Source organism: Vanacampus margaritifer, chromosome 19 (assembly GCF_051991255.1).
Source record: "Vanacampus margaritifer isolate UIUO_Vmar chromosome 19, RoL_Vmar_1.0, whole genome shotgun sequence".
Lineage (NCBI taxonomy): Eukaryota > Metazoa > Chordata > Actinopteri > Syngnathiformes > Syngnathidae > Vanacampus > Vanacampus margaritifer.
The window spans coordinates 7,544,112-7,561,080 of NC_135450.1; the positions used below are offsets into that span (position 1 = coordinate 7,544,112).

General features: G+C 41.1%; 1 protein-coding gene across 8 annotated transcripts in view; it reads right to left on the minus strand.

Moving 5' to 3' along the window:
* Positions 1-16,969, minus strand: part of stxbp5a (syntaxin binding protein 5a (tomosyn)) — a 91,903-nt gene that overhangs the window by 49,945 nt on the left and 24,989 nt on the right. For all 8 annotated transcript variants that reach the window (XR_013289353.1, XR_013289354.1, XM_077552074.1 and 5 more), the window contains exons 4-6: positions 9,485-9,566; positions 6,705-6,805; positions 342-476 (exon numbers count right to left, since the gene is read on the minus strand). Coding sequence is in view for 6 of the 8 variants with exons in the window: in XM_077552074.1 (XP_077408200.1) it covers positions 342-476; positions 6,705-6,805; positions 9,485-9,566 (318 nt within the window). In the remaining 2 variants the exon portion in view is untranslated. The remainder of the gene's footprint in view (positions 1-341; positions 477-6,704; positions 6,806-9,484; positions 9,567-16,969) is intronic.

A 16,969-nucleotide genomic window follows, 5' to 3' on the forward strand; every position in this document is an offset into this window, starting at 1 on the left:
ATTTAAAGAATTATACTGTTGATTAATTGATTGGTCATAGCGGTGTGCACAACTTGGCCAACAGGGTGGTAGTATAGCCTGAAGCATTATAACACTGCCCCATAGATGTGATTCGTTAGCCCATTCATGGCGTTCCTAAATATACAGTATGTAAGTGAATGGACAAATGATATCTGTTTACATGAATGAGTATGTTTGTAAATGGGCAAAAACAAGTTATAATAATAACGTAATAAAGTCAGCCAGATGTTTACTGGTTATATGTGTACGTATAGACAAAAGTATGCATTGCATGTGCGTGCGACTGTACAGACAGCTTAGCAGACGCGGCTAACACTCACAGTTCAATGGCTTTGTTCCACATGATGACGTAGCCTGAGAGCATGAAGGACTCCACGTTGACGATGTGGATGTTTCCCCGTTCTGTGCCGATGTACAGCCATTTACTCTGGAAAGGCAGGTGGCAGAAGGTTATCCTGCGAAAGGAAAAACACACGAAAAGAGTTACGGGACAGAAAGCGCGAAGACGGACATCCCTGACAAATCGCGCTGAACACCGAGAAGATTATTGAGCCCTCATTCGGTTTCCAGTCTCCTCCCAGATTGGAGTTTAATGAGAGGCTACAAACCCTTCCGTCCTCCTCAACTGTGGCGATCCGTTCATCTTCTCATCCCTTTTTCATCATTTTGCTCTTTCATCCATCTTCCCGTTCCACCTTCAGACCATCCCAGGAATAATAATGTGCGACCTTGCTCATCTGGCGCCCTTAATATTTCAAGGTTGATGCTTTGATGCTTCTTGTATCTCCGGCTCTATTTTCAGACCATTGTAAAGACAAAACCAGGCATTGGCAACGTTTATTTGTAAATGATTTGAAAAAGGAAGGTACCTGGAAGCTTTTACCCAAGTCCAACGAGCTAATAATTAACAACAACAAAAACACACAACCATTGTATATATTAAACAAGCTTCTAAGCCAATTAGAGATAAGTGGGAGCATGTTATAACTGTTTTTAAACCACATTAATAATATAAATTTAAATAAGTGAATAAAAGCAAAGGCAATCAAATAACACATTTAAGCTACTGGACTCGCCATTCAAATAGCTCACTTTTAGTCAACTGGTTGTTCTAACGGGGGGTTAAATTTTTTTAATTTAACCGCTAAATTAGCCAGATATTAGCATATGTTGACATATTTACTAAAACACTAGTCATCTGGTTGTTCTAATGGGGGTTAAAAGTTGTAAACGTAGCCGCTAAATTAGCCAGATATTAGCATATGTTGACATATTTACTAAAGCACTAGTCATCTGGTTGTTCTAATGGGGGTTAAATGTTGTAAATTTAGCCGCTAAATTAGCCAGATATTAGCACATGACATGTTTACTAAAACACAATTTATGGAATAAGTGACAAAGACACGTTGTGTCAAATCTTTCATATAAGCTATCAGACCACGCTAGGCATACTTGCTTACTTTGGGGTGGTTAAAAAAAAAAATTGATAGAATTAGCAGCTAAACTAATCAGATGCTAGCATATGTTGAAATTCAACGTCTTAAAAGCGGCACAACAGCCCAAGCCGTGTGTTTATTATTGTCCACTTCAACAAAAGATGTATGCTAATGGTCGCTAGCTAGGCTTTTATAGACGAGGCTGATTTGCGTGAGCTCGACTACACGAAATGTGTTATTAAATTAATCAAAGCTACTAATTTCCTCTGTGTTGCACTAATTGTGGGTTTAAAAAAAAACGTGATGTCCTCTGGAGTTCTCCTAGTTGAAAGGCAGTTATAATTACTTTGCCTTGGGTGATCGTAAGTGTCGAATAATTGATGCCTACCGTACGTGAATCCGAAAAATATCACTAATCATTTGACTATAGTTCCTTCCTTCTAAAGGGGAACTTCAGCTGTTAGCTCTTATTTATTACATTCATGGGGATGAGAGCATCTACGATTGTTCTCGTCTCCCGGTTTCACGCGAGTGCTGTCAATCCATCCGATGTTTGGAGTGGCCACGACACACACAGACAACCACACAAACGGCCAGTTGGCAGCTAGCAGGCTCACGGCCAAAATGTGCTCGCTTGGAGCTGGCAGGCGCCTGCCACAAACAGTCACGTGACAACGGCAGGGAGGGAGGGGGCGCCGGCTCATTGCGCGTTAATTGTCATCGTTTCTAACGGCACAAGTTTGTTTGATGGATGATCCACTGAGGACCACTGCAACACATGCCAAGTTAGAGAGTGTGTCAGCAGTTTGGAAGCTTGACCTTAATTGCCGTGAGTTAGAACGGACCTACTGAAAGGCCAACTAGACAATAATGTTTTATAATGAGGACAGATGCAAAGGCCCTTTTGCAATGATTTACTTTCTTCCTATTTGTGGTTGCTCGGCATAAAAGCTTGAAACTCAGCCCCGCAATGTCAGGCAGTTTCACTTAGTAACACATTTGCTCGGCATGTCTATCATGACTCGACCTACAAAAAAAATGGTAGACTTCCTGTTTCTTTGGAGGCATGATACCAGTATCGGCAACATTAAGTGTAAAGTAGCAGCATAGTAGCTCGTGCAGCAAATCTCTAGCCCAGAGGAGTGCCTTAATCCGAGATGCCGCTGAGCCCAAATCTCCTCGCAGGGTTTCAGTTCAGAAGAATCTAATGAGATGGCAGATTGTGTCCTCCCCGTGCAAAACCTCCCAAGAACAAGAGCAAGAGCGGAAATGACATTCTGTACAAATAAATCAAATATCTAACTAAGCACAGCTCGGAAACGTCTTGTTTAAACAGTAAACATGTTGCTTCAAGGGATGACTCCTTCGTTTTGATGATTTCTTATTTTTGCAGTTTTTTTCCCGCAATTTCAAGCATAGTTTTGGGGGGATTCATTTAAATATTTAAATGAGCTACGCATCAGAAATTGTTTCAGGAAATAGTATTGATAATTGGTACCTCTGTACCCCTTCTATTCAGTTTTTTGGTTTGTTTATTTTTTAATTTGGGATGAGGCATTCAAATATTTAAGTGAACAATGTACAGTGATTACTTACATAAATGCAGAAGTAGTAGTTGATTTGTGTTAACAAAAAAAAAGAGAGAGAGAGAGATCTCTATTTGTGGTTTAACTTGACAATGTCAAATATTTTGGCTGCATTAAACTTGTAGATCTGAGACTAGTCAATCAATCTCAGGATACTTTTTTTTTTTTAAAGACCAAACTATACAATTTCAAAACATCTTCCAATAATTAATGTGGAATACTAGAAGATCTCATAATTTGTGGTTAATCAGAAGCTTTTTACATCGTGGCCGGTGTGTGGTAACTGCCAATTAACACTAGTTTGAATGGGATTTGTTCATTCTGAACACAGCCACATTCTCAGGTACAAGAGGGTGTGCGCACTTGTGCAAACATCTCTCAGTGGATTATATTTATTTCCTCTCTCTATAATGTTTGACTGTTTCAATTGAATAGGTTATAGGTTCACATTTATGGTGGAAAAAGGTTTGTAAAAAAACAGTATTTGAACAGGGGTGTGCAGACTTTTTATATCCACTTCACAGCCATTAATACTCTCATTCACTCCTATGGACTATCCAAAGTCTTCATTAACCTATATCATGTAAGTTTTTTGAAGATTCTGAGAGGAAGATAGCAATACCATGTTCTACTGTGAGAGAGATTTTGTGACATGCAAAAATGTCTTTCCAAATGAGAAAGTGCCGGACTTCTTCGTGTGCGCTGGACCCTATAACTTCTCTCCCTTATTATCTCCCATCATATCAGCCCGCGTCCACGCCGACGTCTGCATCTGCAGCGGCTTCCTGCGAGGCCACGAGGTGACTGGAGCGTCCTACGCCACAGTGACTCGGCAGGATTTCTTCCTTCCTCTCGCTCGCATCCCCGACAGTGCGGCCCACAGACTGACTCACCGCTGTCTGGCGGAGGCCCAGTCTGTCTCAGCTCCGCCCCCCCTTCCCCTTCTCGCCTCGTTTCGGTCATCCCAAATGAATGGTTGCCCGCGCTGGAGGGCTTTCTGCAACGATGCGCTCGCCCGTCCGACTCAAATGTGGATCGCTAGGCGGACAAAAGGAAGCTTCTGTCTGCGGTAAGCGGGTATGCGAGTATATGTGATGTCACAGTGTGGTCAAGCGGACTAACTCACGAGAGTGGCTGCGTTCACATTCGATGCTACTAAAACTCCTAAACATTTGACAAATACAAACTGCTCGAATAGTTACCAATTCATCCCCGGAATTACTGCCTACTTAAGTATTTAAACACCTTACCCTCTATAAAGACCTCTTTTTATTTTTTAAAGACAGGGATGGCGGTGAAATCTTCTAATACACCATGTTTCCTTAAACAATTGCTATGCCCCAATCAATTTCTGGAACCCTTGTCCACTTAAATATTTAAATGCCTTAACCCAAGTATAATTTTTTTTTAACCCCTAGCCGTTATTGTGACCATTTTTGGGCTTTTTGTTGGTTCTGACCAAGCCATTTCAAAATAAAATACTGCCCACGGGTTAAACATGACATGAGAACTACCGAAATACCACTTAAATATCTGAACACCTCACCACAAATAAAAAAAATCAAATATGGAAGGAATGGTGACAACTACTGATGTGTTCCTCAAATAGTTACCAGGCCCCAATTAATCACTGGAACCACTGGTCCATTTCAGTATTTAAAATGCCTTACTTAAACATTTTTTTTAAAACAGGATAGGGAAGGAGGTGATGCTCAACTGCCGTATTTACTTTAATAATTGCCATGCCCCAATTCATTTCTGGGTGCAGAAAAAATATTTAAATGCTTCACAACAAATAGATCCCTTTTTTTTTAAAATGTGAAATGAAGTAGCAGAACTCTGGATGGATTGTCCATCTACATATTTAAATGCCTCGCCTCAAATAGATACCTCAGTTGGAGATGGAATCAACTACATCTATATGATATTTCCTGAAATAGATGTCATATCCTCTTAATAAATTGGATATAACCTCCAATTAACATTTTGAAAGCCTTACTCCCAATAGATGCCTTTTTTTTTATCCTTAGAATAAATAGGCATCTGTAAAGCTGTTTTCGGCTTATAATATTTTGTTGCTGTGAGGCGTGCTCGGCCATGTTCTTTAATGCTATCTGCCGCCTCCCTGTCGTCTTCCAAACGTGGATGTCTCAAGCGACTCTGCAGACTCCCTCCAAGCAAGACATCTCTCGCCAAGCGGCAACACGAACGTGTCTCGGGGTGGTGGCGAAGCTTACTAAATGTCAGGGGCAGTCAAGCGCCTCCGTAAGGACGCGAGCCGCCCCGTAAAAGTTGCTGGCGGCCACCTGTCCGTCATGTCGGCGCTGCGTCAGATCACCGCTTCTGACACTTAACCCGTCCCGCGACTTTTCAGAGGAACGGATACTACCGCGTGATCTGATTGGTTCCGATGGGTGACCACGTCGTCAGTGATTGTGGGAGACATTTTGTCGGACTTGCTTGAGGTCTGTACTTGTATTGCCGCGCTGATGATTACAGATATGCGTGGTTTCGTACTTTTATAAATGTTAGGTCATCATATAGAATCAGCACATATTTAGATTGTAGAAATGACAGTTGTATCGTCTGACAGATGAGGTGGAATGGAAAAATAAGAAGCCTGGTCTGCATGCTACAAACCACCTTATCGTATCAGATGAACTCAGTAACCCTAAAGATAAGCCCTGGGCATTAACGCCATCGATTCTGCGCCTGTCACTGCTTAGTGATGAGCCACTGGGGCTGTAGATTACCTAAAACCCTCAATTGCACTGTGGTCCAAATAATACACTTTCAGGATGAAATGACAGTAACATCAATAATGGCTCAGCGGTAGAGTGGCCGTCGTCTCCTATCCGTGAGGTTGTGGGTTCGATCAAGACAAGACACTTAACCCTGATTTGCTCACAGTGGACCAGGCAGCCCCCTGAGTGGCAGCAGCTGACCACTGGTGTGTCAATGTGTGTGTGCAGATTTGAACCCTTTACAAATAAATCTTACTTACTTACTTATTAACTCTTTTATCGCCAAAAAACGTCAATTGAAGTTAAGGACACGCCCACTGTATAACGCCAATAACATCATTTGACGTCAACTATGTTTTTTTTTCTCAATGGGCAGTGCAACGTCTTGTGCAGCGCCGTTTTGAGAATGGGCTGGAAAAATCCAAAGACACCCACTTACTATGGCCAGCAGATGGCAGCAATGGGCTCCCGTGTATCAAATTACATTAAACATGGCGGATCTAAGGAAATAGAACGTTTTCAAGGATGACGTGAATAACCAAAGCGTTTGTCACATTAAATCTAATTCAGTGAGCGTCACTAAACAAAAAAATATTAGTGTCAAAGTGACTGTTGTGCAGAAAATGTATCTTTTTACTTGTTTTCTCCTTTTGTCCATTTTCGCTTGATGTCACTCAAGTTACCTTTTTTTCAAATGGTAATTACTAAAGAACGGATTAAGGTAGAAACATACTTTTTTGCTAATGAAAGAATGCAATCCAATCTTTCGCATGGTATCCACCATGTTTATGTAGTCATAGCACACAATATTCTGTTTCCTTGAAAGATGAGTGAAAATGCTCGAAATCTGCTGGTACTGTAAGTGTTGTTTTTTGTTTGACAGTAAAAGAGTTAATAACTGCTTACGCTTTGCTCACCTCTCTTTACTAAACTTAAGCGAGTGCAGGATAGCCGGTCTCTTCTGCCTCAGGTTCCACAGGTGCACTGTGTCGTCAGCCAGGGCGCTCACCAGCGCCCCCTGTCAAAAAAAAAAAAGGAAAAAAAAAAACGTATTTAGTTTTGTGATTACATGCACGGACGCACACACAAAAAGTCTGAAAACGTCTTCTGCAGAGCCATGAGTCAGCTGGCGCTCTCCCGGTTAGCCGTGATGTATATAAAAGTATGTGTGTAGGAGGCAGTCAAATCTTTTCCATCTCCCGGAGGGATTCGGTTGGGCTGCTGAGTCACAGTCACACAGACACAAACACACACACACACAGTGTGTATGCAGGGGAAAGAAATACAAAAACACTAATGACGGTCACAAGGGCTGCACTGAAATCTTTGTCATGCCTAATTAGTGCACATGGAAAAGAGTATACCATTAATAAATAACAATCATGGTTAATTTCCCAAAGTGCAGGTCAGCATCCTTTAAAACGACATGAAAACAGTGCATGACATTGTGTGAATAAAACTATGAATTCCAATACAAGTGCAGTCCCCGAATGCAACACTCACTTTTGATTGACACTTTCTGACAGGTATTCATTTTTTTTATCATTATGTGATTGATAGTAGGGACGAGCTAAAATTGTGGCTATTACACTACCAATGCGACATAAAAAAAAAGCACCTTTCGTAGTACTTGTAATACGTTTTCAAAGGGAGGAAATGCGATTACCAGGGATGAACATTCATGATGCAGCCCCCGAGTCTTTTTAAATGACACTCAGTATTGGGGACAACTTTTAGCATAAGCTTCATAGCAGGATTTTCAGTGCATAGAAAAAGTATCAACTTGGATGTATTAAAGAATAACAACTAATGAGAATGAGATTAGAGGTAAATGAAATCAATCACAATAAACCTTTGTTGAAATCACATTGCGGATAAAACAGCCTCAAGAAAAATGTGTGCATGCTAATGTTAGCTCTGATGTCTCTATGGACTGCAATATGTTTTGCATTCAGGTAATGGTGAAAAACTTAAAATGCTTTAGTGATAAGCTAAAGTTTGTCGCTTAGAAAAGTTCCGTGTCGCCTGGAGCACCGAAATGGAAAGTGTGATCAAATTAAGTCTCGGCTCGAATTATTACATTCTGGACAAGTCTGCTTAAACATTTTCAAATGTACAGCGCACAGTGATGGCTGCAGAAATACAGATTTATTTTCTGGTGATAAATCTGTCTAATAACACTTAGGATGTGTTGATGAAATACTGCTTCTTGTTTTTATGGCTCTCAAACTGTCATAAATAAAATTAAATACTTTTTCCACTCATGGAAATGTTCCTTTTGTCAACAGGTATACTAGATTATACGATTGAGGCAATGGCAGATTACAGACTTAAACCCTATAGCGAATCTTTACAGTTAGTCAATGTAAGATCTTTGCATTTGTTGCAATGAAGGTCAGTGGAACTTTATTTTTGTTGCCATTAAACTTTCCCCATTGAAAACCTTACCAGCCTCGCACCAAAAAAGTATTTTTTGTTTTTTAATACGGAAAAATAGTACTGTGTAATTTTGTTGAATGCTAACAATTAAATGGAATCTCCTTCCGCTGTGCATATATCATAGCATGTGGCATATATCATATCATATCCCAGAAGTCTTTGCGGCAGAGCTGTTCTAATCAAGTGGGCGGGGCTTACTTTGATTAACGCTCTGCAGAGTTGGTTTAACACTAAATTAATAAATTCTGTCAAATCACTGCAACACTGACCTCCGTTTATATCAGACAGTGTTAAAAATACACTTTGGGGGTTGAAATCAACTCTGACAACATTTAATAGCAAAATGATGACACTCCAACTTTTGTTGTTAATGTACAGAACAGTCATAGATTCACAAAACACAAAATGTAGAACTCTGGATGTTACCGTATCTGTCAAGTTTGACATGATCAGTTTAGAGAGAGAAAAAGACTTACCTAAAAATGAATTTTATTGCAAAATAAGTCAGGATTTTAAAATTATTACATTATTGGGTTTTATTGCATAATTTCAGGCATTATTACTTTGTCATGAAATAACATTAAAGAGTACCACAAACAAAGACTACTTGTCTACTTGTGCTGTTCCACCATTTGTGATTAAATATCCGCTGCTTAAAGGGGTATAACGCCATCCACCAATGCTAATTGTTAGCATGTCAATGGCATTTTCCATTGTATGCTAGCATTGAGCAAATGGATCTTAAATCGGGTCACTCATGCCTCAAGGCATCGCGACATTGTAAATTTACACCGATCCTGGGACCGCTTAAAGCAGGGGTGTCAAACTCATATTAGCTCAGAGGCCGCATGGAAGAAAATATATTAACAAGTGGGCCGGATCGGTAAAATAATGGTATATAATTTAAAAACAATTGCCGTCAATTATACGCAGATTTTTGCTATTTGTGGGCCAGCCCTAAATTACAGAGCTCAACTGTAATCATACATTTATATGTTTGGATAGTGGCCGCTTGATTAATTGGTCCGACATTACAATTCTTTTTTTACTTTACAAAATCGTCTCGCGGGCCGGATCGTATGTTTGACACCCCTGGCTTAAAGCATGTTGCTAGCCAGAGGCTGAGCAGCACTGCATTTGTTTACATCCGGCAAAAGGCAGTTACACTTCCTGTCACTCTATACGTTTCCAAATCCGAATACTTGTACCTTTACAACCCTAAGTACTCACTGGTGAAATAAAGCAGTATGTTTCCTACCTCGTTGATGAGAAACTGCAGCTGGATGACGGCCGCCCCACTCTCGTGTTGACAATAACACTCCACACCGGGACGGCCGAACCTGGAGGATTTACGGTCAAGGAAATTGTGGCAGCACATTAGGGAAAAGGTGTCTTTTATTCTGTGTGTGTGTGTGTGTGTTTAGGCAGCTTAGTATGCACTGCAGCGGTGCACCCCCCCCCCCCCCCCCCGCCAAAAAAAATGGCAGCTGTAGGACAGAAGTCTCAGCATTAGAAGGTCATCTGCAGCGTGTTACTGAAAAGCTGTCACTTGAAAATCGACGTGACTATAAAAAAGAAAAAAAAGAAAAAAGCACATTCGCTACCGGCGCACACACTTTCCTAAAATGCTATAATGAACACGCTTGTTGGACTAAAGACAGAGCTCACGGGGGGGAGCTTTAAGGTAATGAAATAAACACAATCAACCGAGTGGAAGTGAACATTTCAGCTGAGGGAAAAGTCATGGCGGCAAAAAAGAAGAGCGCACGGAGGATAATTAGAAGTTCTTTGTAGGTGCACGGGTGAGCTGGTTGATTATATTCATTCATTCACTCCCTGGACTCGGTAAAGGGAGGCCATTTGTCATATCTGGGGGGGGGGGGGGTATACCCAGTGGATGACAGCGTTGCTCATCATAATGTGTATGCGTAAGTGTAGAGGCATCCGCGTGTGCTTTAACTACACACACAAAATATTGGCTCGCATATGGATTGTAATGCGCTACATTAACTATATAGACCACCACTGCAGCCGCTTATTAATATTTAAAGCATGGCCAACACTGCTGCTCTTTGCTCTCAATGGACATAATATTAGGTACACCTACACCATGGAATGCAAGACATCCATCAGACTTTGGGGTACATCTTGGAACTGGCCACCAAAACTGTAGCCACTACTCAAGTTAAATTTTATTTTTCTATGTTATGTTAAGAGGCTGCATCAAAGCCTTCTGTTTGCTCTAGCATGATTTTTTTTTTTTTTTTTTTTTTTTTTTAAACATGTAAATATGTTTTTTGACACTTAAAACATTTAAAATAGAACATATTCATACGTTTTGGGGAGCAAATGAGTTGACTATAATGAAAAATTCAAACCTATTATAACACTGCTCAAGACACTTGGAAATACATTCTATTCTACATCAGCTGGTGTTAAAGAACACGGAAGATTAATTAACATGAACTTAAAAGGCTCTTTGACAAGAAATTATGCATCTCTCTCGCTCTTTTTAAATCATCAATAAGATTACTAATAGAATTTTACTAATTACAAGAATGTAGGTTTAGCCTAATGTTGGACACACAAAAATGACTTTGTAGATGCAATACATGCTTGTCATTGGACAACATTCAGGGAAAAGGGGACAAGAGCTGCCGCTTTAATTAACATTTTAAAAAGGGCCAAAGGAGCACCCAAAAGTCTAATCAGGTTTTCGTCTCACGTCGAGCCAGACTTTGCTTTCAGGCTACAGACAGACACTCATGTCACTTATTAAGTAGTCTTGTCCATAATGATTCCTGGTGGAGTTGTATTCTAACCAATTCAATTGGAGTGGGGAGTGTGGGGTGGTTGAGAGGAAAGACTACTGTTCAATTCTGTGATAACATATTGACTTTACACACAAACAGAAACCAATAACGGCCAAAATAACAAGTAACAGAAAGTTACTCAGTAACTGGGCGCTATTGTTCACGTAGCCCATTTTGCTAACCAAAAAAGCAGCACCAACGGAAGCATGCAAACAGACTCTCTTTCTAGTGTTAAATCGTGGAAATGGTGTTTCCAGCGACAACTAGAGTTCCAGTGGAGTCTTAACAAAGGGTCGCTCAACAATGTTATTTGTCTTTTCTCAAGTCTTAACATCCATTGTAGTACACCGCTAATAATGTACACAAAAAAAAAGCAGTAAAAAAAAAAATGTTATCAACCCAACCAGTTTTTGTCTCAAGCAATTCATCTCTGAGATTAAGAAATACTTTTTTTGCTGACAAATGACTGACCCCAAAGATGTAATTAGCACTGTAAATCACTTGGCAAATGCCAAACGCTTTAGGTTAATCACTGATACCAGGGACAGAATAGTGAAGACAATTGGTTTGGCTCCACGACTGGATTAAGCCGAGACCTTTTCAAATAGGACAACCAATTTGAGAATACACACTCACTGCCAGCTCCAAATAAGACCACCAAATACTGCAACAACATCTTTTTAAGTATGTAGGATGTAACTACTTTCTCCTGTTAGATAACAGAGCTCAAAACTTACTTCATTATATACAAAAAAACTAAACAATGTTGGGCTAACTGTTAAGCCGACCTAAAATCTCTGCCTGTCATGTTTTGGTTCTGTGGGGGTTGGGTTTTTGTTTTCTTCCATTGTCTCGTTATGTCTAACCACGTTCACCTGTGTGTGTCTTCCCGTCCCCAGGTTTTGTCTCATTAGTGTTGGTGTATTCAGGCCCCGTCCAGACGGAAGCAAACAAATCGTTCCTCAAACAAATCTCGTACACTGAGAAGCATTTCAAGACTTGCGTGTGTCCAAAAGAAGACGCTGAAAACGTTTAATGGCTGTAATGTATTTGCCAAGTCTGGAGTGGTTCTGTAGCGCAACCACAGGGAGTTAACGAAAAGCGTAGAAAAAGAATCAGCGAAGAAGACGAAAACTTTTTTTTCTCTCTAACTTTATTGCAATCTACAGAACAAACATGGCTTTGCATTAATCGAAACAACATGAAAATGTCGAACACAGAAGAAGTGACAATGGCGGGTGATTTAAGTACAACACCGCTTGTTCAACGTGGGAATAAAAAAGCTAAATATTTTGCTGCATAAGCAAGTTAAGGAGGCTGCGCAAAACGACTATGACACGGCTATCCGCCATTGTTGTTGACAGACTGACGGTCCGCGAGCAGTCACGCGAGAATTGGCGCATACGTCATTACTGGAGGAGTATCCTGCATATGGTGTCCAGACGGACGCGTTTTGAAATCTTTCCACTCTCAAGCCCGGTTTCAAAAGTGATCGGGTTCAAGCTTCCAAACCGCTCTATCGTGTGGACGAATGGCTTAAACGGTAAGAAACTTGGGAGGATACATTGAAACTGGCTTTCGTATGGACGGGGCCTCAGTCTGTTGTGTTTGTCCAGTCTGTGTGGGTGCATTACCTATTTTATGTGTGGACGTTCGTGCGTCAAGTCTTCATCACAGCAAAGTCGTCTTCGTCACAGCAAAGTCGTCTTCGTCACAGCAAAGTAGCCATTGTCACTCCAGTCACTCCACAGCAAGTCAAGTTAAGGCAAATCAGGTCCTGTCACGTCACGCTCGTTCCATTAATGGCGACCAGTCTACTCACGTCCTGCCCAGTCATGGCGACCAGTCTACTCACGTAACGTCCAGTCATGACGACCAGTCTACTCACGTTACGTCCAGTCATGACGACCAGTCTACTCACGTTACGTCCAGTCATGACGACCAGTCTACTCACGGTACGTCCAGTCATGGCGACCAGTCTACTCACGTCACGTTTAGGCATGGCGACCAGTCTACTCACGTCACATTTAGGCATGGCGACCATTCTACTCACGTCCCGTCCAGTCATGGCGACCAGTCTACTCACGTCACGTTTAGTCATGGTGACCAGTCTGCTCACATCCCGTCCAGTCATGGCGACCAGTCTACTCACGTTACGTCCAGTCATGATGACCAGTCTACTCATGTTACGTCCAGTCATGACGACCAGTCTACTCACGTCATGTCCAGTCATGGCGACCAGTCTACTCACGTTACGTCCAGTCATGATGACCAGTCTACTCACGTTACGTCCAGTCATGACGACCAGTCTACTCACGTCATGTCCAGTCATGGCGACCAGTCTACTCACGTCACGTTTAGTCATGGCGACCAGTCTACTCACGTCACATCCACTCATGGTTGTCTGCTCACCTTTCTCACTATGATTAATAAAAGTGCCACGCATTGCACTTGATTGTGGCAGCTGGAACCAACTTCTCACCACTTTCATGTTTCTGTGTGCAGTCAAGTAAAAAGTTGGTAGACATGAGACCTCAGTTCATGCTTTTTAAAAAAATCTTTTTTCTCTTTTTTACATTTTCGGCTACTCTAATTGCAAAAGAAGGCGTAATCCCAACAAGGGTTCCCAAAATCCATTCTCCTTTTAGGAATACATTTCACCCCCCAGAGTTTTACAAGCCTTCATGAATGCTCTGTTGTTTTAGGTTCAGGGTTTTGCATTCAATCACAATTTAACGTACACTTACGTCATTCCCAATGATTCATCCTTTGTTTTACACACTTTCTGTCGCAGGTGAAGATGATAACGTTTCACGCTCAAGAGTTTGGCTCTGAATAAAAATAGCAAAAAGGGGATTAAAAATAGAAAGCAGCCCCGGCGTGCCCCGATGGATATCAAAGTGAAACAACGGCAGATAAAGAATGCATGTCAGCTGCGGGCTAAAAATAAAACCTGAGCAAGATTACACGCAAGGCAATTCTTAAAGTGTTAGCAAGTGTCTCTCGTTGCTTCCGCATGGGACGAGGCCGGCTGCATGTGTCACACTTGCTGACAGGAGCATTTTCTCATCTCTCTCTATCCTGTCGCTCCGGGAAGCCTCGTCGCGCCGCTTAACAGTGGACAGGCTGGACCGCGAGTGGACGGAGAAAAAACAAAAGAAAAAAAAAAAGTGGGTCATCTTCACATCTCATCACGTGTCATAAAATCCTCCCAAGCTGTTGCGGGAGGAAGAGTTGCTGTCTTTTTGTCAAAACCATTGAAGGATTTAAATTCATTGCCATTTGTTTAAAAAAAAAAAAGCCTTTATTTGATGCTTGTTCGTGGTCTCGTTTCCCTCTTTTTTTCCTTTACTGGTTGAAAAGCATGCTCTATTGGGTTTAAGACTTTTTCTTTCTTCGTTTTTTTTGCCTTCGGAAAGTCTTCATAATGCTACTTTTATGTGAGTCTGTGATTACATCATGCAACATTGGCTTGCGATCAGGCTACAGATTAATTTGCCTTCAAAAAACCTTCATCTGATGGTTGTTGGTGGTCTCGTTACCTTCACTTTTTTTACTAGCTAAAAAGCATGCTCTGTGGGTTTCATTCCTTTGCCTTCGGAAAGTCTTCATCAACAGCTTTTGAGTGGGTCTTTTTGCCTTCAGAAAGTGACACCATGCAACAATGGCTTGATGTCAGGCTACTGACTTTACCTTTGAAGGATAGTTCAATCATTTGGCTTCAAAAAGTCTTTCTATGATTGTTGTTTGTGCTCTCATGATCGGAACGTTTTAAATCACATAGTGAAATTATGGGTTAGTTGGTTAGGAAATATGCTCCAGTGGGTTTCACTCTGGCCATTAAAGACCATTCACTTACTGTCCCTTCAGAAAGTCTTCAGACAGCTATCACAATAACAATACTAATTACAAGCAAATATTATGATATTACTTTAGTATTTGCTTATCTTTACAACAAATCGATGATTTTTTTGGGCAATTTTTTGGGTGGGGGTATTTGAATGGAATTACATTTGTCTTATGTTGTAATAGGTTAATGTATAGAAACAAACACAATCAGCAAAAGGCAAAAACAAAAAAACACCCAATTGTTGTCCATTTTTAAAGAGTTAATATTGGCCGGTTAAAATGCCCGGGCCCAAATAAGCATCGTTTATGCAATTGGAATTCTTCACAATTCCCATCTCTAGGGAAATATGGCAAAGAAGGTAGCAAGAAGTAGCAAAAGGGAAACGTGTGGAAGAGGTTGGGGGAATGAGAAAGAGAATCCGAGCAATAAGTGAGAGACGGTGGGAGAAAGCGGGAGAAAAAGAGCAAGCCTGGAAGCTGCTATGACGTTGGCACTGAAGTGACGTCAAAGCGAGCCACTCATGCATCAGCCTGCCAGCGTGGGGGTGGGTAAGGGGGGATGCTGAGCCTGGGGGCACAGACTGCTCTGGACTGGACTCAAAGACTGTAGCGAGGCAAAAGAAATGGACAAAAGAAAGACAAAAAGAAAGACAAAAAGGGGCTTTAATGCCGTAATGAGTGTCTTAAGTGCACAAGATCACCACCTTGACCTCAACCCACCGTCACCCTCACCACACATAATGATGGCCTGCAGATGTTTACATCCAATTTGAAGGCTGCTGAGGGAGTCTCATCCACCCCTCCAGGCAGCCTTAAGATCCAACGCAGCACTCTCAAAAGCAAGAAGGTGTTTCGCTCCGTCCCTACAAGTCAGCTTTTCCTCTGTTGCACCCTCACTGGGAAAATGACATCAACTGAGGCGATGTGTTTAAATGCCTTCACGAAGGTTGACGACAGCAGCAGGAATATTATTGACAGGAAATTTGGACAGTCTTGGCACTGCGATCAGTCAATAGGCCCTAAGAGAGAAAAAAGAAAGGAAAAAAAAAAGAAGGAAAAAAAAAAAAGAAAAAAAAATAGGCCCTAAGGGTAACCTTTCACCTACGCTAAAAACCCAACTCATGAGTGTAATAGGAAAAAAAAAAACGATCTTACGGTACACTATAATATACATTCAATAAGGTTTTATTTGGCACTCAAGGAACATTTTCAGGAAAAATATATAAAATATATACACCTAACCATATATATATATAAAATTTCATCCACAAAAAACAACTAATAATATCGCAGATTACTTACATGAATGTATTATACTACCGATCCGCTAGCTTAATGCTAACACTTTACGGGAAGCACCATAGATGGGCTAATTAAAAGCATCAGCAAGGTGGTGTTTTAACAGAAATATAAACACAAATGGTCCCTTGTCACATGTAGACAGACAATAAACCAATACTCACAGGCATATATTCTTTATCCTCCATAAAAAAGGACAAGTAATAGCGCAGATTACTTACATGACTGCATTATACTGCCACCCAGTGGTCAAACCGCACACACCAGAAGGAGCCGCTATTAATTTTCATAACACACAAACTGTTTTTTTTAGATTGTATTTAATTTTGCTTTGCTATTTCGCTGGCATCGGACTGACAGTCACATTTTTGGATTTTTATTTTCTCATTCACTCCCAGCCATTTTCACTGAAGCAACCCCCTTCGTTCCCGGCTGTTTCACTGGATTTGGACTGATTTTTGCAAGGCCCACAGAATATTGTGTTCTAGTGCTAAATCAGTCAGAAGCCAGTAAAACAGCCAGGAGCGTTGAGGGTTGCTTCAGAGAAAATGGCTGGGAGTGAATGAGTTAAACTATTTTGTTTGCACAGAATTTTTTATTTTTTTGCCTCTGTTGACAATTTAGTGCAGGTACATTTGTCACCTGTCACGCTCAGCCACGAATGGATATATTGGCATGCGAGGATCTAGCATTTGGCGCTGATGTCAATGAAAGTTGAAAATGCTGCAAGTTGAGCCAAGCTTGCAGCTGTCGCTTAGCAACAGCGGGAACAATGACTACTA